Source organism: Mandrillus leucophaeus, unplaced genomic scaffold (genome assembly GCF_000951045.1).
Source record: "Mandrillus leucophaeus isolate KB7577 unplaced genomic scaffold, Mleu.le_1.0 Scaffold1080, whole genome shotgun sequence".
Taxonomy (NCBI): domain Eukaryota; kingdom Metazoa; phylum Chordata; class Mammalia; order Primates; family Cercopithecidae; genus Mandrillus; species Mandrillus leucophaeus.
This window is the reverse complement of record NW_012098988.1, coordinates 531,192-558,447: the sequence shown is the minus strand read 5'-3', so window position 1 is coordinate 558,447 and position 27,256 is coordinate 531,192. Positions and strand designations below refer to the sequence as shown.

Below are 27,256 nucleotides of genomic sequence, written 5' to 3'. Positions count from 1 at the left end.
TTACATTAAATGTTTAATCCAGCTTGGGTTAATTTTGGTATATGTGAAAGGTGTGGGACCAGAGATAAGACTCAAACCTAGGTCGTCTGGCTACAAATGCCATTCTTCTTCCACCACACAGCGCCTCATCTCAACTACATTCTGAATGAATTTGGATTTAATCACCTGGCTGTGCCAAGTTTGGTGGTAAACAGAACTGAGGAGCTGCCCCACCAGGGATAGCCCCCATCCAGTTTCCCCTTGATGCAGGTTGTGGGGGCATTCATTCTTCTAAATATAGCTAGCCAAGTTTCATTCTTCGTTTGGCTAGTCACTTATCCCAGCACCATTTATTGAGTAGACTATGCTTGCCCCACTGCATTTTTTTTTGTCAGATTTGTTGAAGGTCAGATGATTGTAAGTTTGTGGCTTGATTTCTGAGTGTTCTATTCTTTTCCAGTGTTCTATGCATCTGTTTTTGTACCAGAATTATGCTACTTTGTTTATAAAGACACATATACTCATATGTTCATTGCTGTGCTATTCACAATAGCAAAGACGTGGAATGAACCTAAGTGATCATCAGTGGTAGATTGGATAAATATAACGTGGTACATATAGATCACAGAATACTATGCAGCCATAAAAAGAACAAGATCATATCTTTTGTAGCAGCGTAGGTGTGGTTGGAGGCTGTAATCTTAAATGAACCAATGAAGGAGCAGAAAACCAAATACCACATGTTCTCACTTCTGAGTGGAAGTTAAACATTGAGAACACAGGACATAAACATGACTGTAATAGACTCTGTGGACTAATAGGTTGGGGAGGGAGGAGAGAAGGAATCAGTGATAAAACCACCTATTGGGTACTATGCCCACTGCATGCATGCAATATACTCATGTAACGAAATAACAAAGCTGCCCGTGCACTCTTTATATCTAAAATAAAAGTTGAAATACAAAACTTTTTGAGAAACATACTAAAAGGTTATGAAGGCAATGGATGTCATTCGTTATATGGCCAACCCCTGGAATCCCTTTCTACCACATGGGTCTTGGTGGCAGACAAAGAATTTCACCTAGATTTGCCCAATCGAACCCACTCTACATAGAGTTGTATATAGAGAAATGGAGACAAATGTACATAGACAAAAAAAATTGTGCAAAGGCAGTTGAGGTAAAAACATAAGATTCCAGCATGTGTATCCTGTATGTACAACAATGTTGCTGAAAATATGAGCTGTGTTATTATCAGCAGAAACAGCCACATTCATGGAGTTACTGCTGGAAAAGGACTTTGGCTGCTGACTGGCTGCTTTACTTCCGTTTCTGCCATTATTTTCCTGTGGATTCCTCTACCTCCCCTGCCATTTCTATACTAGAGTCAATATCCATTCAGTAAAATTTTTCCATTGCTACCCAAAGCCCTGGATGTTCAAAAGAGAGACAAAGGAGATAACAGAATATGGTACTAAACAGAGTGATCAAGGGAAGAAGCAGGAGGGAAGTAGAAAGCTGGCTGTTGTGGACATAAAGAGAGGAAAGATAAGTGTGACCAAGTGAAGCACAGGGAGAAATGACAAAATAAATGCTCTACAGGACAAGGAGTCCAGGGAAATCACTGTGTGTAGAAAGGAAGTCATTTTTAGTGGCTTTAGTCAGAGCATCAGTGTTGCGGGAAGTCAGGGACCCTGAACGGAGGGACCGGCTGAAGCCATGGCAGAAGAACATAAATTGTGAAGATTTCATGGAAATTTATTAGTTCCCCAGATTGGTACTTTTATAATTTCTTATGCCTGTCTTTACTGCAATCTCTGAACATAAATAGTGAAGATTTCATGGATACTTTTCACTTCCTCAATCAATACCCTTGTGATTTCCTATGCCTGTCTTTACTTTAATCTCTTAATCTTGTTATCTTCATAAGCTGAGGAGGATATATGTCACCTCAGGACCCTGTGATGATTGCATTAACTGCACAAATTGTTTGTAGAGCATGTGTGTTTGAACAATATGAAATCTGGGCATCTTGAAAAAAGAACAGGATAACAGCGATGTTCAGGGAACAAGGAGATAAGCTTAAACTTTGACTGCCGGTGAGCTGGATGGAACAGAGCCATATTTCTCTTCTTTCAAAAGCAAATAGGAGAAATACTGCTGAATTCTTTTTCTCAGCAAGGAATATCCCTGAGAAAGAGAATGGCCCCTGAGGGTAGGCTTCTGAAATGGCCCCTTTAGGGGTGACTGTCTTTTACAGTCAAAGCCAAAGGGATGAAATAAACTCCAGTCTCCTGTAACACTCCCAGGCTTATTAAGATGAGGCTTATTCCCGCCTAATAAATCCTGCTTATTCCCGCCTAATAAATTTTGGTCAGACTGGTTGTCTGCTCTCAAACCCTGTCTTCTGATAAGATGTTATCAGTGAAAATGCATGCCCAAAACTTCATTAACAATTTTAATTTTACCCCGTCCTGTGGTCCTGTGATCTTGCCCTGCCTCCATTTGCTATTTTTTTTACCTTGTGAAGCATGTGATCTCTGTGACCCACACCCTATCCATGCACTCCCTCCCCTTTTGAATATTGCTAATAAAAACTTGCTGGTTTTAGGGCTCAGGGAGCATCACGAAACCCTTCAACATGTGATGTCTCCCCCGGACACCCAGCTTTAAAATCTCTCTCTTTTGTACTCTTCCCCTTTATTTCTCAGACCAGCCGACGCTTAGGGAAATAGTAAACAACCCACGCTGAATATCAGGGGTGGGGTTTCCCCCAATACATCATCATGTAATAGAATAAAAGTCAGCAAATAAGGAGTGAAGGGGAAAGAAGTAGCACAGCAGTGAGGGGATAAGATAGAGTACTCTACGACACGTGGAGAACAATTTGTATTTGTCTGCTGCTCATAAATGAAAGTTTTTTACTCCATTAGAGTACTTAGGAAAAGTTCTCAAAAGTAAAAATAGATAAGTGAGAGGAAGTCATCAAGAGAAGAAAGGGATTGGAATGTGGAAATGGAAATTTGCATGGGTGAAATAAAACAAGGACAAAGAAAAATAGATACAGAATAATCACATCATAGATGGTAAATGCAAGAAAGACACGTCAATAAAGAGGGAGACAGAAAGTATTGGAGATCCATTAAGCCAAAATAAAGGGAAAGGCTCCGAAGTCTGGGTTGAGTGCCTGCATTAACTTTGGTGTTCATTGATACTAGACAGAGCTTTGAGAGTCTTTTCATTTTCCTTTCTTTTTTTAATTCAAGTTTATTTTTCTATGGAATTGGTGTTTGATAAAGAGACTTTGACTTGAAATTTACTTATAAATTGTATACTGTTCATGAATATATTGGCACTGGCTGAAAGTTTACTCCATATTTAACTGTTACTCTACCCTTTTAATTACAGTGATTAAAACTAAATTTCTCTAAAAATCTTGCTGCTGCTGTTGACAGCACTTTATTTTCCATCAATTTTTTGTTTGAATGTTTGATTTTTAGCAGAATCAACTAAGCAAAAGAATGAATGCTGATGCAGACAATAAAAAGAACAAGTGACAATAATTCTACATGGATGAAGTGAAAATGTTCAGCTGGGCATTGTGGATTTAGATATGTGTGAGAAATACAGATTATACTACAGTGTACTGAGGACTTCGGAATCATAAACATTAAGTCACTGGAAGCCAGTTCTAGTTTTCACAATTGAAATTATATTTTATGCCACAATTTTCCACAACATGTGACACTAGTGACATTTTATGTGAACTTCAGTTTGTATATAAATTGGATGTTCTTCATCAGGAAGAATAGCTAATGGATGCTGGGCTTCATACCTAGGTGATGGGTTCATCTGTGTAGCAAACCACCACAGCACATGTTTACCTAGGTAACAAATCTGCATGTCTTGTACATCTACCCCAGAACTTAAACTAAAAATTGATTTTTAAAAATTGGATGCTCTTAATGTTTTGATTGGTATAGTCTCATCTGAGCTAGTTATGATTTTAATAAGGCCAACGATCTAGATTCCCTTCATAAGCCACCCACGAGTAAAATTGTCCTCCTCATGCAAACTGCAGCTCAAACTCCAGATATTTATGTAACTTTCAGGTGAGCTGAAATCTGATGATAATAAAATAAAAATTTTATTTTTAGGCAATGGTCAGGAGGAAAGAAAAGAAAACACGAAGACAGTCTTGCAATATATTCAGTCATAGGTGGTGCTCTTACTATGCCTTCAAAATGTCATTCTATCTTTATATCCAATTAGAATGTGTGTGTGTGTGTGTGTGTGTGTGCACGCGCTCGCGCGCGTATGTGTTTTTTTTCCATAGAGTCTAGGTGTAAGTCAATGACTGACTTAACTCCAACTGCTCCTTCTCTCTGTTACCACCAAATGAGATCTTCTCGCCTGCTACCCAGATAGAGCCAATTATCAATACAGGGCAATTGCAATGAGAAAAAGTTTAATACACACAAACCTGGCTAAATGGGAAAACAGAGTTTAATTATAACTCAAGTCAAACTCTCCAAATATTCAGAAGCTAGAGTCCTTCCTTCCTTCCTTCCTTCCTTCCTTCCTTCCTTCCTTCCTTCCTTCCTTCCTTCCTTCCCTCTTTCTTTCTTTCTTTCTCTCTCTCTTTCTTTCTTTCTTTCTTTCTCTCTCTTTCTTTCTTTCTTTCTTTCTTTCTTTCTTTCTTTCTTTCTTTCTTTCTTTCTTTCTTTCTTTCTTTCTTTCTGTCTTTCTTCTTTATTCCTTTCTTTCCTTTCTTTCTCTCTCTTTCTTCCTTCTTCTTTTTCACTTTTTTTGAGACAGGGTCTCACTTTATTGCTCAGGTTGGAGTGCACTGGCAGGATGTCTGCTCACTGCAACCTCTCCCTCCTGGGTTCAAGTGATTCTCATGCCTCAATGCACCCCCCGCCCCGCACCCCCCAACCGCCAGCAAATAGCTAGGATTACAGGCATGCACCATCACGCCTGGCTAATTTTTGTATTTTTAGAAGAAACAGAGTTTTGTCACGTTGGCCAGGCTGGTCTCAAACTCCTGGCTTCAATTGATTTGTCTGCCTCGGTCTCTCAATGTGCTGGAATTAAAGGCACGAGCCATTGCACCCAGACAGAGTCTAAGGGTTTTTATAGATAGTTTTTCAGACAGAAGGCTAGGAAATGGGGAATGATGATTTGTTGGTTTGGGGATAAATGTGTATGAGTCAAAGCTGTCCTCTTGCAGTAAACCAGTTTCTGGAAAAGAGCTACAAGATCAGACAAGCGAGTTTACCAGTCTGGGTGGTGTGACGTGTTTCATCACAATGTAGGGTCTAAAAACCTTAGGTTTTACAATAATAATGTTATCTACAGAAATAATTAGGGAGGTTAGGAATCTTGTGGCCTCTCACTGCATAACTCTGGAGCCATAATATCTAATCTTGTGGCCTGGACCCCAAGCAAGGAGGAGGTTTGCTTTGGCGAGGGCCTCTCACCATTTTGTTTCAAAGTCACACACTATAAACTAAATTTTTTCCAAATGTAGTTTTGCCTACATGTGGGAATGAGGAAAGTAAGCTTGGAGTTTAGAAGCACTGTCTAATTTTCCTATTTCAGAATCACTGTGAAAATATTCTTATGTAAGATTTTTCTCATTTTCATGTTATGAAATGTTTTCTCATTTTCATTTCATTATGTTCTCTATATTATCCTCTACCTCATAACTCTGAGTCTATTAAGTCTTTTGCTCAGTTATGTTTTCACCTGTAAGAGTAAAAGAAAAATAATCAGTTGCCTTATAAAGTCAGCTCATCAGATGAACCAGGCCTGCCTTCTTTACCCATTTTTGCACCTTGGTCAAAATCTGAGCTCAGAGCAATAGCGAAAAATAGCCAGTCCAAATATATGCCCCAGAAATTTTCTGTGGAATTTCTAATTCTTCTTGGATCGTATGATTTAGGACTCCCTGATCTGTACCAGTTTATTCACATGATCCTGGAACCTAGAGAAGCCTGTAACTGAAGCTAAATGTTACATACCTAAGATAGACAGCAAAGATCCAATCCCTCAATCTTCCAGGGAAAGACCAAAAGTGCTGAAAAATAAATAATCTCTTAGAATTCATCCCCAAAGAATTTCTTCAAAAACTCACGTCTGTCATGCAATTAAAAAAAAAAAAAAAAAAAGGATAAGCCAGTCTCTGAATATAAGGCAAGATTAGAAGTACTATTTGTAAAACATTGTGGTCAATCTATGCTGAGTTCAGGCATAGAAAATCCTTGTCCTATTCACTGATAAGATCACCCTAAAATCTTTAATGTAGTTACAAAACAAAAGTGGGATGATATGTGAATGATGGGGCCAAATAACTACCAAAATATTTTACCTACTGGCATAAAGACTATTTTGGCTTGGTTGTTTTGAGATTCCCTTTAGAAGAGAAATTTAAAGGAATCTCCATTTGTAAGAGATCCACATATCTGGTCCAGGAAGAGTAGTAGGACTAAACCTCTAAATAATGGAGAAGGCGAAGGCATAACTTAATCTATATCACAAAACTTACCTTTCTTTAAGGTGGTTATCTTAGCTGTCTTCTTGTCTTAACTGGGTCTCTATCAGCATTCTTTTTGTTTGTTTTGGAAAATGAAGTCTGGAATCTAAGCACTATGATTTTAATATGTAAATATTCTTACATGTCTACTGTAAGAAGTGAGACCTTTATAATTTTATATGCAAATTTCAAAGAGAAGTCACATCTGAAAAAAAAAGTGGCATTTGCAAATGGGGCTAATGAAAAATAGTAAAAATATTTTCCAAAAACATTAATAAAAAGCTTTGGTCATCTGGACAGGACATCTTCTTCCAACTATGAGAAACACAATTCATGTCTAGATAGTCTTACAAATTACTAAGTTTGTGTTTTTTCTTTCTTTTTTTTTTTTTTTGAAATGCAGTTTTTTTCTGCCGGCCAGGCTGTTGTGCAGTGGCCTGATCTCGGCTCACTGCAACCTCTGCCAACTGTGTTCGAGCGATTCTCCTGCCTCAGTTTCCCAAGCAGCTGGGACTACAGGGGTGCACCACCACACCTGGCTAATTTTTCTATTTTAGTAGAGACAGATTTTTGCTATGTTGGCCAGACTGATCTCAAACTCCTGACTTCAGGTGATCCACCTGCCTTGGCCTCCCAAAGTTCTGGGATTACAGGCAAGAGCCACTGTGCCCAGCCTTAAGTTTGTTATTGTTGTACCTGATGTGGCTACAATTTTAGAATGAACACTGTAATATTTGCTTCTTTTTGTATGTCTATTGTGTCTACATGTGTTTGCATGTGTGACATTTTGCTGCCTTTGGATGGTATTGCAAAATTAATTAGTAATAGAGCTCTATTCATTTGGCCTATAGAAGAATATGTGCTTATATGAATTAAGGATTCCTTAAACTCAGAAAGATAGAAAGTCACCAATATATTTTTCAGGTTCACAGGATCTGTGATAATCTCTGTTCAATCAAAGCTACTTTATGTTTGTTGGTTTTGCTAGAATAGACATGGCTTTAGAGTTTTCAGAATTAAATATAATACAAACACACAACTTTAGCTGAGTTTCCTAGTCAAATAAGTTTTTATTATCTCTACCTGATGTTTAAAGTCATAAAACTAAGAGTTCAACTTAGCAACCTGTGTGAAAATATAATAGCATTTACTTCATATGTTTCAGGCACAGCAATAAAACAAACAAAAAAAACCCCTATATATTTGACTTTTAGATTTTTGTATTTATGATGACTTACTGACATAAATGTATTTTAAATATAGTTAACAAAAGAGTAATTTGAGAGGATGCCTGGTTATGTCTTATGTCTTATGAAATTTTCGTGAGTAACCCAAACAATTCAGAATAAGTGAATTAAATAGATGTAAGTACAATATACATTTCTAAATGAACTTTTAAACCATAATTATGTTTAATGATAAGTCTGCTTAAAAATATCTTTCCACTTCTCTGTGGTAAATGATATTCTTAGAAAGTCACACCGTTGAATTAATATTATCAATACTCATCGAATATCTGGATAATTTCCAAATAAATTTTTAAAAAAATATTGATTGCTGAATATATGCTTATCCATTTTGGACTTCTTCTTATAGAAGAAATAAAAAATGTGGGTTCATTACCAAGCATGTCCTGTGCCACATTGAAAAACTATACAACAGGAAACACATGCTTCTAGAAATTATGAAATTGTATATTCATAGATTTGCCAATCTGTAAAATACTGGTGTGATGCATATTTGTCAATTGCCTCTATTCCAGAAAAGAAAGTTACTAAGAGTTTAGAATTCGAGTTAATGTGTAGTCATTAATACTACTAAATAACATAAAGGAAACATCCCTGTATGCAAAGTATCTATCTAATCTCAACAGATTTACGGGAAAGGCTCTGACAAGTAAAGATTTCTGATAACATTAGAAACACAACACGAGACCAGAATTAAAGAAACTTTGCAAACAATTTGGCTAAGTATACCTTTTGTAAACAGAATTAATACATTTATCTTCTTCACCGTAGCTGATATCTCCAGAATTCAGAAACCATCATTGAGTATTGTTATTTTGATTGCAATATAGGTATTTGCAAAATTTTAATCAGAATCTGTTCTCATAATATAACATAATTATGGTAATATTACTACTACTGTCACTGGAATGTCATATTGGAGAATGTGCAAAAATTAGATACGACTGGAGAGATTTAAGAAACTAAGAATTGACTTTATGGAGCCAATTATGCCCTGCTTTTTTCCATTTAGCATTGTAATAAATTCTTGAGGCTGGGTAATTTATAAATGAAAGGTGTTTGTTTGGAGAACAATTCTGCAGGCTATACAGAAAGCATGGCTTAAATGTCCACTTCTGATGAAGGCTTCAGCCTACTTCATTCATGACCACAGGTGAAGTGGAGCTGGCGTGTGTAGTGATCACGTGGTGACAGAGGAAAGGAGAGAGAGTGCAGTGCTGGGCTCTTATCAACCAGCCCTCATGGGAACTAATACAGTAAGAACGTACTTATTACTACGAGGATGGTTCCAAGGCATTCATGACAGATCGACACCCATGATCTAAACACCTCCCATCTTCAACCTCCAATATTTGTAATCAGATTTCAACTTGAAATTTGCAGGTGTTTATCAAACAAAACTAGAGCCATCTCCTTCAGAAAATCTGGCCTGATAGCTGCTCACAAGCTTTCTAACAATACTGGTAAAGAGTAAGAAAGACCTTACTATCTGGAAGGCCCAGGAAACTGAAAGATATTTTTAGAACCTTTTTGAGTACAGGGGAGTTTACCTAAATCTATCAGAATTGCAGGTGAAACTTATGGTAGGTTGTTGGTATGACTTTATAGCTTGAACAGCCTTTAAAGTCTAATCTGAGATTATTTAGTAAAGGCCGTAGCAAGGCCTTCTTAAAAAGAGACTATCAATTCCTATTCCTACTTGCACTTATGTAAATACTCAGTTGAAGCTTAATGAGGATAGACTTATTTGGTAAACAAATTAGTCTTACTCTAATTATATATGAAAGAAATGGGGGTGATTATAGAGGGGAAATTATGTTTCAGTAGAAAAATATAGTGCACCCATAATTAAATTCCAGTTCTGTCCATTGTCTTTGATGTTTTATTATCTACTTAGAAATTGTCCTATTCCTGAAGGGCTACAAGCGAGGGCTGGACAACTTGATATAAATGTCAGAGGATAATCTTCATGCATGATGCTTACTGGGCCACTCAGGAGCTTCACAAAACATTCACTGACATGACAAGAGACATTCAAACTGCTAAACAGAAAAATTATCAGACTGCCACTGCCATTTTATTTCATCATCTAAAGATGGTTTGAGCTTAAATCTAAAAATCTTCTCAACTAACTGCCCTCTGGGCTCACATGCTAAGCTTATCAGTGGTTTTAACCATTAACTTCTGTTTTCCTTCGTTTTATTTCAGTTGGTTTTGTTCAAGCATACTTTGGCTGTGTAGTATACCCCAGTCCCTTGGCATTATGTTTGTGATAGTCATTGTCATCTTCCTGGTGTGCTGTATTCGCTCAAGAGTTTTAAATACATGTTTGTAGCCACCACACTGTGCCAGATTTTCTCTCTATGATTAGAATAATAAAAACAAAATGTCCAATAAAAGAAACGTTTTCATAAGGGACCAAGCCTTGCAAATTATGAACTCTATGCTGAGACAAAGACAAACCAGCTGTGCTGGTCACAGAAAGTGGCAAGTGTACCTGAGTTTTGGTCAATGTCCCATAATGGAGAGGCTGGCCAGAAGGGAGAAAATAGTGAAAATAATTAAATTAAATTTTATTAGGCTGACATGGGTGCAGCAAAGTGGGTTTTGTACCTAAGCAAACAGAAATTCAACTCATTGTAAATGATAAAACAAAAGTTAACTGTAACTAACCAAAACTCCCTAGCTAATTTCTAACTAGGTATTTGCCACTGGAATGATCAAAATAACACTACTGCTCCACTTTAGCCAATACAACCTTTACTTTTGCTGTACTTCCACGTTTGCCCTTTAAAAGCCTTTACCTCCTCTCTTGTCCCTTCAGGAAAGCCCCATACCACATGCAAACTGGTGTTGCAAAATAAATCAAGTCTCCTTAAATAAACTCTAAATTCTAATGCTGCTGCATTTGTATTTTAACTATACATGTAAGGTTTATTAACCATACATATGCATTAACTATATATGCAAAAATAATCATATGCATATGTATGCATACTGATAACTAAAACATACATATAATCTGATAGCAATGACAATCTAACAAAAGGAATTGAAGAGGGATATAATTAGTTAGAGTTCCGTTTGCAAAAAGCAATCTGACAGCAATGTTGGGGAAGTGAGTGACTGTTAGAAGGATGGAGGAAATAAGTAACTAGAGGTTTGCAAAACAACATGTGAGTAGTTTTTAGGCTATGGACCTCAGTGGTATCAGCGACAATGCGAAAGAAATTTCAGTGTTGAAAATGAAGGGCAGGGTGGACTGGTAGAAAGATGATTAACATACTTGAAGTACATGAAGTGTTAAGAAGGTTAACAATCAAGGAATTTCTGAGGCAGAAAATAACCAAACTCTTACCTTGTTTTTATGTTTTTGCTTCCTCTTTCTGGGCTCCATGATGTCATATCATGTTAACATTATTTGAAGTTCCATGGTAGGCATTTAAAGCCCTTGATTGATATAACACATTCCAACAACCTTGCAATATTATTGATTTTTACCAACCCTGGTAGGTTCATTTGTTCCTAAAAATATTATGACCATTTTCTTGCTATCACAATACTTACTTCTTTTCTATGACTACTCTAAAGGTAGTTATTCTATTTAATCTTTTAATTTCCTGAACTAGGGAAGCCTTCCAGATTGTCTAAAATCATATAAACATAGCTGGGAAGGGCCTTAGAAGCCGTCCCAGGAAGTTAGAGGCAGCTTGTCTCTTCCTACTCATGCAAGCACATGGAGTTTAGAACATACTCTTACACTTTGGCAGTGCCTTCACTGTTATCTCCTTCTATTTTTATTTTTCTCATTGCATTTCCATTTCTGTTTATTTTGTTACTTGCTGTGAGTTGACTCCCTACCAGAATAGAAGTCACCCTTTCCTAATATAGTGAAATGGAAGACCTCTGATGGTAAGCAGAATCACTGGGATTTACCTCTGTTCACTCAAAAATGAATCTGCCTCCACTATGAGTTAAATGTGATGGGCATCTCAGGTAATACAGTGGTATTAGTATTGAAACCACCATACTCAGGTACTTATATGATGAACTAGGCTATTTTATTTGCTTCCTGTGATCATTATTCTATTATATGAACATGATAAAAAATTCTAGAATGGTTTTGAATAACATATAGACATATTGTGATTAGTTTATTAGGTACTAAAACATTAGCTCATTAAAGTGCTAGAACAGTTATACTTGCAAAAATGTTTGAACAACATAGGTACCTCTAACTTGCACAATTTTGTGACTATTTTCATAATTAGAGAAAGGATATTAGTATGAAACCTTAACATTTCTTTGTAACATTTTTGCGAACGAATCTGTGACTTGCTTATTTCTCAGACTGTAGATGATAGGATTTAACAAAGGAATGATGACCGTGTAGAACAGAGGCTCCACCATATCTTGATCATCTGCTTGTGGAGATGCAGGGCCCACATACATGAAGAGAAGGGGGCCATAGTATAAAGAGACAGAGGAGAGATGGGCTCCACAGGTGGAAAAGGCTTTCCTTACACCTTTATCAGATTTGCTTTTTAAAACGGTGAAGAGAACAAATGTATGATACAAGAATAGTCACAATGCTGAATACCTGAATTGAACCTGAAAAAATAAAAACCATTAGAAAATTAATAGAAGAATCAGTACAGGAAATCTTAAACAATGGGATAATGTCACAGTAAATGTGATATACTATGTTGGAGTTACAGAAGGTTAATCTGAATAAAAATCCTTCATGGATTAAAGCATGCAGAAGGCCACCTACATATGACAAGATTAATAGCCGGACGCACAGTCCATTGGTCATAATCACTGGATAAAGTAAAGGTTTGCATATGGCTACATAGCGATCATATGCCATTGTTGCCAAGAGAAAACATTCTGTGGTTATACTGATTGCAAAGAAAAAAAATTGTATCTTGCATTCGGAGAGAGATATCATCTTGCTCTTAGCTAAGATGTTGATCAGCATCTTTGGGGTCACTGTGGATGATATCCAAGCATCCACGAAAGCTAAATTCCCGAGGAGTAAGTACATTGGGATATGAAGGTGAGGGACTTTCCAGATGACAGCAATCAGACCAAGATTCCCCATGATGGTGATGAGATATATGACCAAGAATGCCAGGAACAGGGGTATTTTCCACTTTGGTTGATATAAAAATCCTATGAGAACAAACTCTGTCAGCAACGTTGCATTTTTCTCTTCCATGTCTTCACTTCATGTCCTCTAAAATAAAATGCAACAAATGAAAGGGAACATTTGCAATGGCATTATGAGTTGAAGTGGAGGAAGAGATGTTGAAATAAACCATAAAATGATCAAACCCTCTCAGTTCTTTTAATCAGTCCTATAACTGATGAAACTGTATTTGTTGCAATGAAATACATGGAAAAAAATGATATATTTTGGTTTGAAACTGTGCAGTAATTAACAGATCAAAGTAAGAGGAGAGGCATTCTCTGTATGCACTACACTTATATGGACACTCTTGAGTGCAGTAGAAAGATTGTGGGTCTGGCATATGATCCAATGTCAACAGGAAAGATTTTTGAAGGGTCTGAATTAAAAATAAATGAAATAATTGCCATGTGAAGAATCTTAACCTTTATTCTTCATACAATAAGCATGTGCCAAAATTTTTAAGATGGGACATTACATCCTAATATATTTTTTAAATTTAGTTTTTGATAGTGTAGAAAGTATGCTGCAAGAAGAGGCAACTGGACTCAGGGATACAAATTAGAAAGTTGTAAGTTCCAGGCAATCCCTAATCAGATTACCCATAAATATTATCTGAGATAGTTTTTTTGAAAAATATAGGTTGTGAGCTTTTAATGTAGAAATTATTTCAGGAATGAGGTCTTGTGGTCTTTATTTGAAAATACCCTCCAGGTGATTCGAATGCATGTTAAGTGTCTAGTCTTTATGTGATATGACATTGAAAGAGATGGTAAGACAAAGAGATATATTCTAAAGAATTCAGAATGTTGAATCTCTAGTATTCTGTGACATATTTTGTGGAAAATAAGTGATCAGTGAAGGAGAGAGGAGTTACCTGGTGACTGAGAAGATGGACATTAAACATTGAGAACTCAGGTATGCTGACAAGTTTTTGGTGTGAGCATCATCTGAACAACTAGGTGTGTTCCGATCAGTAATATGAGCCTATTTTAGCTCAATAGAAATGATTACTTGGATTCATCGTGGTAGTCAAAGGCATAATTAAAAATCATGTGTCCATAGGAGCTTAAAAAGGAAACAAAAAGGATGGCAAGAAAATCAAGTCAAGCCAGTTATATTAAAGAGGTAACAAAGTAGACATAAGTCCTGTAAATGGTCAAGGTGTGGACCTTATTTTTTGCCATCCAAGACATAGAGGCTGTCAGAGGTTATCTACTGCTCTAGAAGTCAAAAGAAATAGAAACTCATTTTCCCATTCCTCTTACATCTAGAGTGAAGGGAAATGATCTAGGATGGCCAATTAAATACATTGATCCTACATTTGGAATATGGAGAGAGAGAGAAGTACAGGGACAAAAGATAATGGTTTCAAAAGTAGCCAAAGCAGAAATACTAGGACTCTACTTAATGCAACCTTTACACACATCAATAACATTTATAGTGTGAGATGTCAAATTATTGTCAAACATGAGTGTGAGAATACAGGAGATAATATGTAAGTGACTCACCTTAAAAAGTTTTAATTGGAGAATTATGGTTAATTAAAAGGAATGAGTATTTATATCGGAATAATTCCAAGAAATAATTCTAAGAATCATTATAATCTGAACCTTTAAACCTAATTTTAATTGCTTAATGCCATAGTTCATATTAATTCATTATAATAAGATCAAGAAAATAGTAAAATATTAAAGGAACAATTCAGTCTTACAACTCTTTATCAATATTATACTCATAAACTGAAATATAAAAATAGTCCAGTCAGAGTCATCCAATTTAGTAATTGTTATTATGGCAGCTTGTTACCCAATCTAAAATTTTAATGAATTAAATGGCATTATCAACATTTCTATAAATGATAATGAAAATTAGAGGAATTATTTCTTCCTTACCCTTATTTTGAAGGCAATTGTGGATATTCTTTAAACGTGTTGTGCTTTCTAAAAAGAAATATATACAGTAGCACAGCAGTGTCAATAATACAGGCAGCAATTCATTGCATACTCATTCTTTTTGAAGGTTTATTTTTCCAAGCATAGAAAAATTTTATTTATTAAATTTGGTTTGAGCACATAAGTGGTCCGGTTGTGCAACTGGGGACTTTTGCCCGAGGAAGGAGAGGAAAACTGAAATTCTCATAAGAGTGTCAGAGGACTCCCTGTAGGACAAATTGAAGCTGTTCTAATGGGCATTGTGCATTTGCACGTGTATAAGTCCAGGTTGTCCCCAAGGGCATTACAAACTTCTGGAATTACAAACATTATTTCATTGTAGACACTTCTAGTTTTAACAATTGAAATAACACTTCATGTTACTATTTACCACCATGGATGACACTTTTTGCATATTTGTTCGAACTTTATATGTGAAATTTACTGTTAGTGCTTTAATTAGTATAGTCTTATTTGAGTAAATCAAAACATAATTTTAATAAGGCCAAAGTTATAGATCCTCTTTGGGAGCTACTTCAAATACAATTGTCCTTCCCATGCAAATTTAAACTCAAAGTTTAGACATACATGTAGTTCTCCCATTTTAGACTTAAGCCTGATGGGAAATTTTACTAGGAAGAGGACAAAGGAGGAGAAAATGTAAAACAAACCCAGGGACTATATTGGGAGGTGTCCTAGATCTGTACTCTCAAACTCTAATGCCTATGACTTTCCTAGTGATGTCAAAATGCAGATTCTTTTTCAGCAGTTCTGGTGTGGGTTTCTAAAGAGCCTTTATTTTTAACAAAGTGATGCCTGTGGACTTTTGCCATTCAACACGTCTTCATCCTGGGAAGACCTAGATTATCAGAGAGCCTTGATCACTGAAGAAACAACAAATGGTAAGTGTGGCTGGTATGCAAAGAGAGAAGCAGGGAAGGACCAGGTATGTTCAGGGAGGCCAGCATGGGTGGGACCTCGACGGGTAGTTCAAGGATATGTTCTTTACCCCAACTTACATAAAAAACCAATGAAGTATTAGTGAACAATTTGAAAATGGTGATAGCATGTTCAGAATTTTCATTAGAGCATTACAGAATAACAGGTTAATGAGCATCCATTCAGAATATAAAATTGATTTACTTTCTTGCAATATTTACATTTCATATTTAAGTAGTGACATGTAACTTTCTTAATAGTAAAAGTGTTTATTAAAGAAATAAAATCACCTACACTTGGATCATGGATGGTGATATGGTTTGGATTTGTTGTTCCACCCAAATCTCATGTTGAATTCCAATTCCCAGTGTTAGAGGAGGGGCCTGGTGTGTGGTGATTTGTTCATAGGGGTGGACTTCCGCCTCTTTGTTCTCATGATAGTGAATTCTCGTGATATCTGGTTGTTTAAAAGTATGTAGCACCTCCCCACTTCTGTGTCTTCCTCCTTCTCTGGACATGTACAACATGCATGCTTCCACTTCACCTTCCCCCATGATTGTAAGTTTCCTGAGGCCTCCCCAACTATGCTTCCTGTACAGCCTGTGCAACTGTGAGTTCATTAAACCTTTTCTCTTTATAAATTACCCAGTCTCTGATAGTTCTTTATAGCAATGCAAGAACAGACTAACACAACAGGTAAATTATATGAAGAAGGGGCTCAAATGCTCATAGTCCCTACCCCTGCTACACTGCCTTCAGCAACAATCTCATGGGGAGTTTCTTATAATCAACTGACACTAGAAGAGAAGACTCAGACCTGGATACAGATGGTTGTGCAACATATTCTGGCACTGCACAACATTTTGATGGCTACCATACTACAGCTCCTTTCTGGAACTTTTCTGAAGGACAGTGGTGAAGGGAAATCATCCCAGTTAGAAAAATCCTAAATGATGTACTTGGTTGTTCCAATTTGCTTAACACGAGAAATGAATCAATGTGTGATTATGTATCTGTGGGCTAGATACATGATTAGTGATAATGATTAAGCTGGATGATCAGGGACTTGGAAGGAGCATAATTGGAAAACTGGTGACAGGATATTTGAGGCAAGGTGCTTGGAGAGATGTCTCTATCCGGGTATAAATTATGTAGATATCTGCTATGGTTTGAATGTTTCCCCTTCAAAATTCAGGTGTTGTGAAACAATGGCAAGTGTGATAGCATTAAGTGGTGGGGCCTTCAGTAGGTGCTTAGGTCATAGGGGCTTCTTTCCTTGTTTATGGGCTTAAAGCCCTTATTAAAAAAGGTTTCACACAGCCTTAAGTTTGCTTGCTCTTCTGCCTTTCACCAAGTGAGAATACAATGTTCCTCTCCTCCAGAAGAGCTTTCAAGGCACCATCTTGGAAGCAGGGACAGGACCCCTGTATTTGTATTTTTAGAAGAAACGGGGTTTTACCATGTTGGACAGGCTGGTCTCGAACTCCTGGCTTCAATTGATCTGTCCACTTCAGCCTCCAAATTTGCTGGTATTAAAGGCACAAGCCACTGCACCCAGACAGAGTCTAAGCGTTTTTAAAGACAGTTTTTCAGGCAGGAGGCTAGGAAATGGGGAATGCTGATTTGTTGGTTTGGGGATAAATGTGTATGAGTCAAAGCTGTCCTCTTGCAGTAAACCAGTTTCTGGAAAAGAGCTACAAGACCAGGCAAGCAAGATTAGCAGTCTGGGTGCTGCCAGGTGTTTCATCAGAATACAAGGTCTAAAACTCTTCAGTTTTACAATAATAATGTTATCTACAGAAGTAATTAGGGAGGTTAGGAACCTTGTGGCCTCTGGCTGCATGACTCTGGAGCCATAATATCTAATCTTGTGGCCTGGACCCCAAGCAAGGAGGAAGTTTGCTTTGACAAGGGGCTCTTACCATCTTTGTTTCAAAGTCAAACATTATAAACTAAATATTTCCCAAATGTAGTTTGGCCTACACCCAAGAATGAAGAAAGTCAGCATGGAGTTTAGAAGTACTGTCTAATTTCCCTATTTCAGATTCAGTGACAAAATATTCCTGTGTGAGATTTGTCTCATTTTCATAATGTTATGAAATGTTTTATCATTTTCATTTCATTATGTTCTCTATATTATCCTCCACCTCATAACTCTGAGTCTACTAAGTCTTCTGCTCAATTATGTTCTCACCTGAAAGAGTAAAAGAAAACTAGTCCAGTATCTTATACAGTCAGTTCATCAGATGAACCAGGCCTGCCTTCTTTATCAATTTTTACACCTCGATCAAAATCTGAGCTCAGAGCAATAGCAAAAAATATGCGGTCCAAATATATGCCCCAGAAATGTTCTGTGGAATTTCTAATTCTTCTTAGATCATATGATTTAGGACTCCATGATCTGTACCAGTTTATTCACATGATCCTGGAACCTAGTGAAGACTGTAGTTGAAGCTAAATGTTGCATACCTAAGATAGACAGCAAAGATCCAATCCCTCAATCTTCCAGGGAAAGACCAAAAGTGCTGAGGAAATAAGAAATAATCTCTTAGAATCCATCTCCAAAGAATTTCTTCAAAAACTCGCTTGTCTGTCATGCAATCAAAGAAAAAAGGATAAACCCGTCTCTGAATATAAGGCAAGATTACAAGTACTATTTGTAAAACATTGTGGTCAATCTATGCTGAGTTCAGGCATAGAAATTCCTTGTCCTATTCACTGATAATATCCACCCTGAAATCTTTAATGTAGTTACAAAACAAAAACTGGAATGATATGTGAATGATGGGACCAAATAATAATCAAAATATTTTACCTGTTGGCATAAAGACTATTTTGACTTGGTTATTTTGAGATTCCCTTTAGAAGAGAAATTTAAAAGAATCTCCATTTGTAAGAGATTCTCCCTTCACTGACTGTTTTCGGACTCAGCCTGCCTGCACCCAGGTGATTAAAAAGTTTATTGCTCACACAAAGCCTATTTGGTGGTCTCTTCACAGGGACGCGCATGTCAGTATGTGCTTATATAAATTAAGTATTCCTTAAACTCAGAAAGATAGAAATTGGCCAATATATTTTTCAGATTCACGTTATCTGTGATATTCTCTGTTAAGTCAAAGCTACTTCAAGTTTGCTGGTTTAATTAAAATAGACATCTCTTGAGAGTTTTCAGAATTAAATATAACCCAAACACACAACTTTTATATTAGCTGGGTTTACTAGTTAAGTAAGTTTATATTATCTCTACCTTATATTTAAAGTCAGAAAACTAACAGTTCAACCTAAACACCTATGTGAAAATATAATGGCATTTACTTCATATATATCAGGTACAGCAATAAAACAAAAAAACCCCACATATTTGACTTTTAGATTTTTTCTTTTATGATGACTGACTGACATAAATGTGCTGTAAATGTAGTTAACAAGAAAGGAATTTGAAACGATGACTGGCTATGTCTAATGTCTTATGAAATTTTCATGACTAAATAAAAAATTCAGAATAAGTGAATTAAATAGATGTAAGTACAATATACATTTATAAATGAACTTTTAAACCATAATTATGTTTGATAATAAGTCTGCTTAAAAATACCTTCTCATTCTCTGTGGTAAATTAAACCCTTAGAGTTTCACACAGTTGATTAAATGATCAATAGTTATTGAATATCTGGATTATTTCCAAATAATATTATTTTAAAAGACTAATTGCTAAACATATGTTTAACTATTTTGGACTTTTTATTACAGAAGAAATAAAGATATTTGAGTTTATTATCAACATGACCTGTGGCACATTGAAAAATTATATAATGGGAAAGCACATGCTTCTAAGAATTATGAAATTGTATGTTCATAGATTTGCCAATCTGTAAAATGCTGGTGTGATGCATATTTGTCAATTGCTTCTGTCTCAGAAAAGAAAGTTACGAAGAGTTTAGAATTCTGGTTAACGTGTGGTAATTCATACTACTAAATATCATAGGGGAAGCAACCCCATTGCAAAGTATCTCTCTAATCTCAACAGATTTGCAGGAAAGGCTCTGACAAGTAAAGATTTCTGATAACGTTAGAAACACAACACGAGACCAGAATTAAAGAAACTTTGCAAACAATTTGGCCATGTATACCTTTTGTAAACATAATTAATACATTTACCTTCTCCTTAGTTGATCTCTCCAGAATTCAGAAACCATCATTGAGTATTTTTATTTTGATTGCAGTATAGGTATTGGCAAAATTGTAATCAGAATATGTTCTTATAATATAACATAATTATGGTAATATTACTACTACTGTGACTGGAATGTCATATTTGAGAATGTGCATAAAATTAGATATGACTGGAGAGTTTTAAGAAATTGAGAATTGACTTTATGGAGCCAGTTATGCCCTGCTTTATTCCATTTAGTGTTGTAATAAAGAAATTCTTGAGGCTGGGTAATTTATAAATGAAAGGTGTTTGTTTGGAGAACAATTCTGCAGGCTATACAGAAAGCATGGCTTAAATGTCCACTTCTGATGAAGGCTTCAGCCTACTTCATTCATGACAGCAGGTGAAGTGGAGCTGGCATGTGTGGTGATCACGTGGTGACAGAGGAAAGGAGAGAGAGGAGTGCTGGGCTCTTATCAACCAGCCCTCATGGGAACTAAGTCAGTAAGAACGTACTTATTACTATGAGGATGGCACCAAGACATTCATGACAGATCGACCCCCATGATCCAAACACCTCCCATCTTCTACACCTCCAGTATTTGGAATCAAATTTTCATATGAGATTTGCAGGTGTTAATAAAAAAAAAAAAAAAAGCTACAGCCAGCTCCTTTAGAAAATCTGGCCCGATAACTGCTCACAAGCTTTCTAGCCATATTGGTAAAGAGTAAGAAAGACCTTACTCGCAGGAAGGCCCGGGAAACTGAAAGATACTTTTAGGATCTGTTTGAGTACAGGGCAGTTTACCTAAAACTCTCAGAATTGCAGATGAAACTAATGGTATGTTGTTGGTATGTTACAGCTTGAGAAGCCTTTAAAGTCTAATCTGAGATTATTTAGTAAAGGTCCTAACAAGTCCTTCTTAAAAAGAGCCGATCAATTCCTATTACTAGTTGCACTTATGTAAATACTCAGCTGAAGCTTAATGAGGATAGACCTATTTGGTAAATAAATTAGTCTTACTGTAAAGGTAAACTGAGGCTGGAGCTGAACCGGGAATGAAGACACAAGGCAAATGGCAGTGAGAATAGCCTTTATTAGGACTCACGGGCGAGGTTCCTTGGTCCAAAGGTGCGGGCCGAGGAAGTCGCGCTGAGGGAGGAGGGTAGGGGCTTTTTATAGCCCGAGAGGTAGGGAAACTGGTTGTACAAACAGGTCCTGGGGGGGTCTTGAAACTACTAGGGCAGGAGTCGAGTAAGGGTCATGAGGAAGGGGTCTTTGGAAACTGTTAACCGAAACTGCTGCTTATGAACTTGTGGAATGCAGGTGAGCTGCAGGTCATGGGGGAGTGCGGTTGCCCAGCCGGAACCTCTGATGTATGCAAGTCCGCGGGTGTGTTCAAAGAGGAAGGGAAGTCTCGAACAAAGGGCCTGCTACGCCAGGTGGCACCGCCATGTCGGGTCTAGATCCCTGCCTAACAACTGGATGAAAGTCTTTTTTCCTACTAGGAAACTGCCTCCATCCATGGTATAATGCATCCCTGTCCCAGGAATTCCAGCTACATGGTCAGCAGGGTCTCCCTTGTGTAGGTATGAGCATAGGGTGGACCCACTGGAGGCTGAGCAGTTATCTTTGTAATGGTGTCAGAAAGTGTAGGCTGTCTCCTCAATCCTTTCTTCTCTTTTGCCTCTCTCATATGCTCATGTTCACTTTCAAGTTGTAGCTCCATCTCTGCCTCAGTCGCCTAACTTGTGTAGAAATAGGTGGATGAGCTGATTCTTGGACCATTCATTCGATGTCCCTTCCCAGTCTACCAGGATCTCTCATGTTGGCCTTGGCTCCTGTGTGACAAGCTGCAGGTTCTCTTTCTGATTTAGCTAGGGACTCTGAATATATCCTTCCACACCTAGTCTCTACAGCATGTCCCAGGCCACCACTTATGAACTGAGTTACCACTATTGGACTTGGGCTGTTCTCAGCTAAAACAACTCTCCAAAAGTCCAGAGTTTAAGAAGAGGGATTAGTCGATTGTCCCTTATCCTATTACTTCCCATCCATTCTCTCATGGGTCATGACCTCAGCCTGGAGATGACCTGAGTCTGTGATGCTAATCAACAATTTTGTTAAGCAGTTCATGGAATACATATAGCAACAGCCATCATGCTCTAAATGACAGAAAATTAATTTCACTAATTTTAATTTTTTCATGTAAACCTCTGAGATGAATATGAGAATATGGAGCAGGGAAAGGCATGTGATCTGTTGAGAGTAAAGTGAAGGTCTCTGTTCTACTAATACCACCTGACTCTTCTGGGCTTGGCATGGTACCAGCTTTTACAGCCAAAGTCAGTGCCTGTTGGAACTATTGATCTGGTCAAGTTGGATGGGTAGGATCCCAGCTGCCCTCCAAGGCTGTTCTGACTCTCTTGGGTCTCTTTGATGTGGTCACCCCTCAGGGTCTCTTTTATGTCCTCCACCTACATGTCCCAACCCACCTCTTGCATGAATGAGTCTCCTGGCTTCTTTCGGTCATTGTAGGAATTTGCAGGTCCTGGCCATGCAACATGGTGATGGAGACCAGCCCCTAAAGCTTAACCTTCAAGGGTCTGCTGCCTACATACTTTGCAAACAAAGTTTACTTCGAGGTAGCCAGGTAAGGAAGGAGCAGAGCCAGAAATGATTTCTAGTGCCCTAAATTGGAATCTGGACAAAACACACTCTTCCAGGTCTACCTTTGATGGACGAAATAATGCTCTGGCCACAGATGTGCACATCCTAATTCCCAGAACCTGTGAATATGTTAGGTTACCCGGCAAAGGGGAATTCATGCTTCAGAGGTAATAAAGGTTGTATGAAAGAAAATGAGGTAACTAAGGTGCAGGCATTCTAAAGTGGAGCTGGGAGATTGTGAGAGAATTGCACTAAAACCTCTGAAAGTCAAACCACAGATTGTGCCAACAGACTTGGATAAACAATGGAAGTTAGTGTCTGCCAGTCTTCAATTTCTCACCTGGGAGTACGCTAATTAACTAACCAGTCAGTACAGCTTTGTGATTTGGGATTTCTGCTCAGCCAATGAACTGCCTCTGAAAACAACTATTTGTGGAAATTGCCTGTATAAAACCTCTCTAGCACTTGCCTTAAGGGACACGATTCAGGACTTGGACATAAATAATTTAAAAGTCTACTCTTCAGGCTATCTTGTTAAAAGATCAAGTATTAGATTTTTACCACCTCAGAAACTATGAAAAAAAAATGTTAAAATAAGAAATTACATTTTCGTTGTTTAATATTTGCAAAACTATTGTCCCCATTAACTATAGAACTGCCTGTGGCTGTTTTCCTCTAAGGGAGTGTAAGGATGACAGTCCTGCTCTACGTAAATCTAGTTGAGAAAAGCATGTAGAATGTAGTACTCTGGTCTCTAGGTCTCAACCCAAATCAGTGGGGATTTTTCTTGGAATAATAAAGGTGTGATAATGAGAGAGAAAGGTTATATATAGACATGTGGCCACTATATAGGCAAGACTAATCAGCCTGTATGGCAAATTGCATATAAAATTAGAACACTTTGTCACTGGGGTTGACTGTAGAGAGATGGAGACTGGAACTTCTGCAGAGATTCTGCAGCTACAGGGTACACCAGCTTAGAATGGAGTCCACACAGCAGAAGGCACAGCTCAGATGCAATGAGAGGAACCGGGTTCTGAAAAAACTGAATCCTAACAAACTATACCTGAAGCCAGTGTGCCTCATTTGGGGCTTTGTGTTATATTATTCAACAAACTGCCATTTTTTCAATTTTTTTAAAAGGTAAAAGCAATGTGTTATGCATATGGAAAAATCTTTTTACTAGAGTATTCTCAAGAGTCTAAGTAATAAAAGTAAGGAGGTCAAAGTATGCCTACTCACAAAAGGGCCAGATAGAATACATACACCATGTAGGTAAGAAAAAAAATTAGCTTGATATATTTAACTGGCAGCTGATCAAGCACACCTGCTAGTTCAGGCAGGCGTCAATGCCAGAAAACACTATTCAGATAGAATATGTGTGTCAGGGATGAAGCGCTCAGTAGGACTACTCAATCCATTAAAAAGTAAAAGTTTTAGAAGAACTCAGAAATGTTCTAACTATATTGCAGAAATTTAAATTACTTTTAGTATTTTTGTTGTTACATTTACATATCTTTCAGGGGAGGCAATGAAAAATGTTACTTTCCAAAATTGCTATTAAACCAAATGGAAATCTCAGTTTTAAATGTCTTAAGAGGATATATGTCGTCATATTTGGCCTAACAGTATTATTTTTATTTACATACTGGTATATCATTATCAATATCTACTAAAGAGAAAGTTTGAAGAATGTCTTGCTCAAGAATTATTTAAAAGTGCATGAATACTTTGAATACTTTTTTAAATGGAGGATTTCTATAGGTGGGGCCTTCCTTTAAAAAACCAAAAGTAAGTTTTAAAATAGGTATGTCTGTATTTCATGAATTTCACTCATGTTACAAAGATGTTACCAAGTCTTTGTAACATGAATGAACTCTTGTGTTTCGTTCATGTTACAAAAACAGTAATGTGGTATTATAATTTCAGTTTGAACTTCATCTTTAAGTACATACTTAACAACGAAAACGAGTAAGTGGTGTCGTCCTTAAATGCTCATTAACTATTTTAATCATCAGAATAACTTATAACTAAGACAAGAATATTTAAAGTTTTTTATTCATTCACTTAATAACATATTGTGTCCCTACTATATGTAAAACACAGAAACAATTATTATGATTTATTTTAACAGAGAGGAAATAGAAAAAATTATGAAAGTGTTCTCCAAAAATATTTCTTTATCATTGTTCTCAGTGTACCTAAAACTTTCTTGTTTTTTACACTGTAAATAAAGGAGTTTGCAGGGCAATTATAATCATGTGGAACAGAAAATGCATTTTATTCCACTGTTAATCTGGGTCAGACCCGGGGCACCCATACATGAAGAAGACAGTGCTATAGAACAAAGAGACAGAGAGCAGGTGAGCACTGCACATGAGGAAGCCTTTGCTTCTGCCCTTCTCAGAATTCTTTTTCAGTAAGGCAAAGAGGACTTGGGTATAGGAAACTGTGATGATCATAAAAGCTTGTATAAAAGCAGTGAAAACCACAAAATCACTAATGAGTTAATAAACGGATCAGTGTAAGAAATTGTATATATTGTACACTGAGAAAAAGGTAAGATTTTTGAAAAATATATATTATTTCTTGAGGGTTATAGAGGAGATTCTAGACAACAACTAACTAGTCCCATAACCTGCCACTCACAAGTACCTTAAAATTGAATGTATTAACAATGAAGTGTTTTAAGAGCAGAAGGGTTTTAAACTATACATGATATGTTTTATGCCAAAATCTTAGAAAATGAGACTTTGTTTTGGGTTCAAAAGTGTGTTTTCTCACTCTCTCAGGAATTCTTTTATCTTTCTAGAACAAAAAATGATCTGACCTTCTTGGTATTACAAATGGGACTGTCACAGTCAAGGTGGAATAAAACATTACAAAAACATCACACTAGAAAGAATGGCCAGTGTTTTGAATATCTGGATTCAACTTAAATGATAAGTTAAATAATAAATAATGCATTTTATTTAAATAGCAAATTAAATGAGGAGAAAGGATTAACCAAATTAATAGGCAATGACTAACATAAACATAGGTAAGGCAATGCAGAAAAAGCTTCAAGCTAAAAGTGTATCCATGAGTTTTATAAGCCTGGAAAGTAAATGAAAAGGAAACTAAATGAGGTCCTGTGGAAACACAGGGTGAAAAAATATGTCCGCATCGTCAATGCATATCTTTAATGACAAACTTTGCGTAATTCCCAACATAAAATATGTTTTACCTATTCAAATCCCTGCCTTGTTGATCTAAAGCAAGAACTACCTACTTATAAAACAGTAGGCCTAAGTATACAACCATTCAGGGGAATATTTACAAGTATTAGATTTACAACTCTTAAGGTTTAATGACAAAGACAGCCAGTAGTTGTTACAACTGGACATATTTTTATTTCTGTTAACTAGTTACCAATTCTGTAAAAGTGGAGCTAAAGTTTTCACTTCCCAAGTCTGTGCTGGCTTGAAACTCGTTTTCTCAAGGCTTCTGCTTTGTTAACTCAAAATTAAAGCACAATAATGGAAAATATAAGGAAAAGTGTCAGGGTTGGTGAAAAACACAGTTCTGACAACAGTAAAAATACATAGAACGATTAGGATTTTTAATTTTTAAATTTTTTTATTTCCATTGGTTTTGGGCAACAGTTGGTGTTTGGTTACATGAATAAGTTCTTTAGTGGTGATTTCTGAGATTTTGGTTCACTCATCACACAAGCAGTGTAACCTGTACCCAATGTGTAGTCTTCTATCCCTTGCCACCACCAACCCTTTCTCCCGAGTCTCCAAAGTCCAATGTATTGTTCTTATGCCTTTGTGTCCTTATGGCTTAGCCACCTCATATGAGTGAGAACATACAATGTTTAGTTTTCCATTCCTGAGTTACTTCACCTAGAATAATAGTCTGCAATTCCATCCAGGTTGCTGCAAATGCCATTCTTTCATTCTTTTTCGATGGCTGAGTAGTATTCCTATCTATCTATCTATCTATCTATCTATCTATCTATCTATCTATCTATCTATCTATCTATCTAATCTACTTATCTATCTATCCATCTATCTATCTATCTATCTATCTATCTCACATTTTCTTTATCCACTTGTTGATTGATGGGCATTTGGGCTGGTTCAACATTTTTGCAACTGCAAATTGTACTACTATAAACATGTGTGTGCAAGTATCTTTTTCATATAATAGTTTCTTTACCTCTGGGTAGATACCTAGTAGTGGGATTGCTGGATCAAAAGGTAGATCTACTTTCAATGTTTTAAGGACTCCATGCTGCTTTCCATAGTGGTTGTACTAGTTTGCATTCCCATCCGCAGTGTAAAAGTGTTCTTTTTTCACTACATCCATGCCAACATTCTTTTTTTTTCTTTTAATTTTGACCATTCTTGCAGGAGTGAGGTGGTATCACATTGTAGTTTTGATTTGCATTTCCCCAATAATTACTGATGTTGAGCATTTTCCCACATATAAGTGGCATAATGTATAAAATTCCATAATTTTGACTGAATAGGAAAGTTCAATCTATTAAAACTTAACTTTCACAAATAAACATAAATTTGATATAATTTTATACAAAATCATAGGGAGGTAATTTGTCTA

The 27,256-nt window shown here is 36.7% G+C and overlaps 1 protein-coding gene across 1 annotated transcript; it reads right to left on the bottom strand.

The window, feature by feature from the left end:
* Nucleotides 1-12,044: 12,044 nt before the first annotated feature.
* Nucleotides 12,045-12,984, bottom strand: LOC105544378 (olfactory receptor 5H1-like). Its single transcript, XM_011986875.1, is given in 2 exon segments — nucleotides 12,045-12,330; nucleotides 12,332-12,984. Coding segments are annotated over 2 exon segments (939 nt in total).
* Between the last annotated feature and the right edge of the window lie 14,272 nt (nucleotides 12,985-27,256).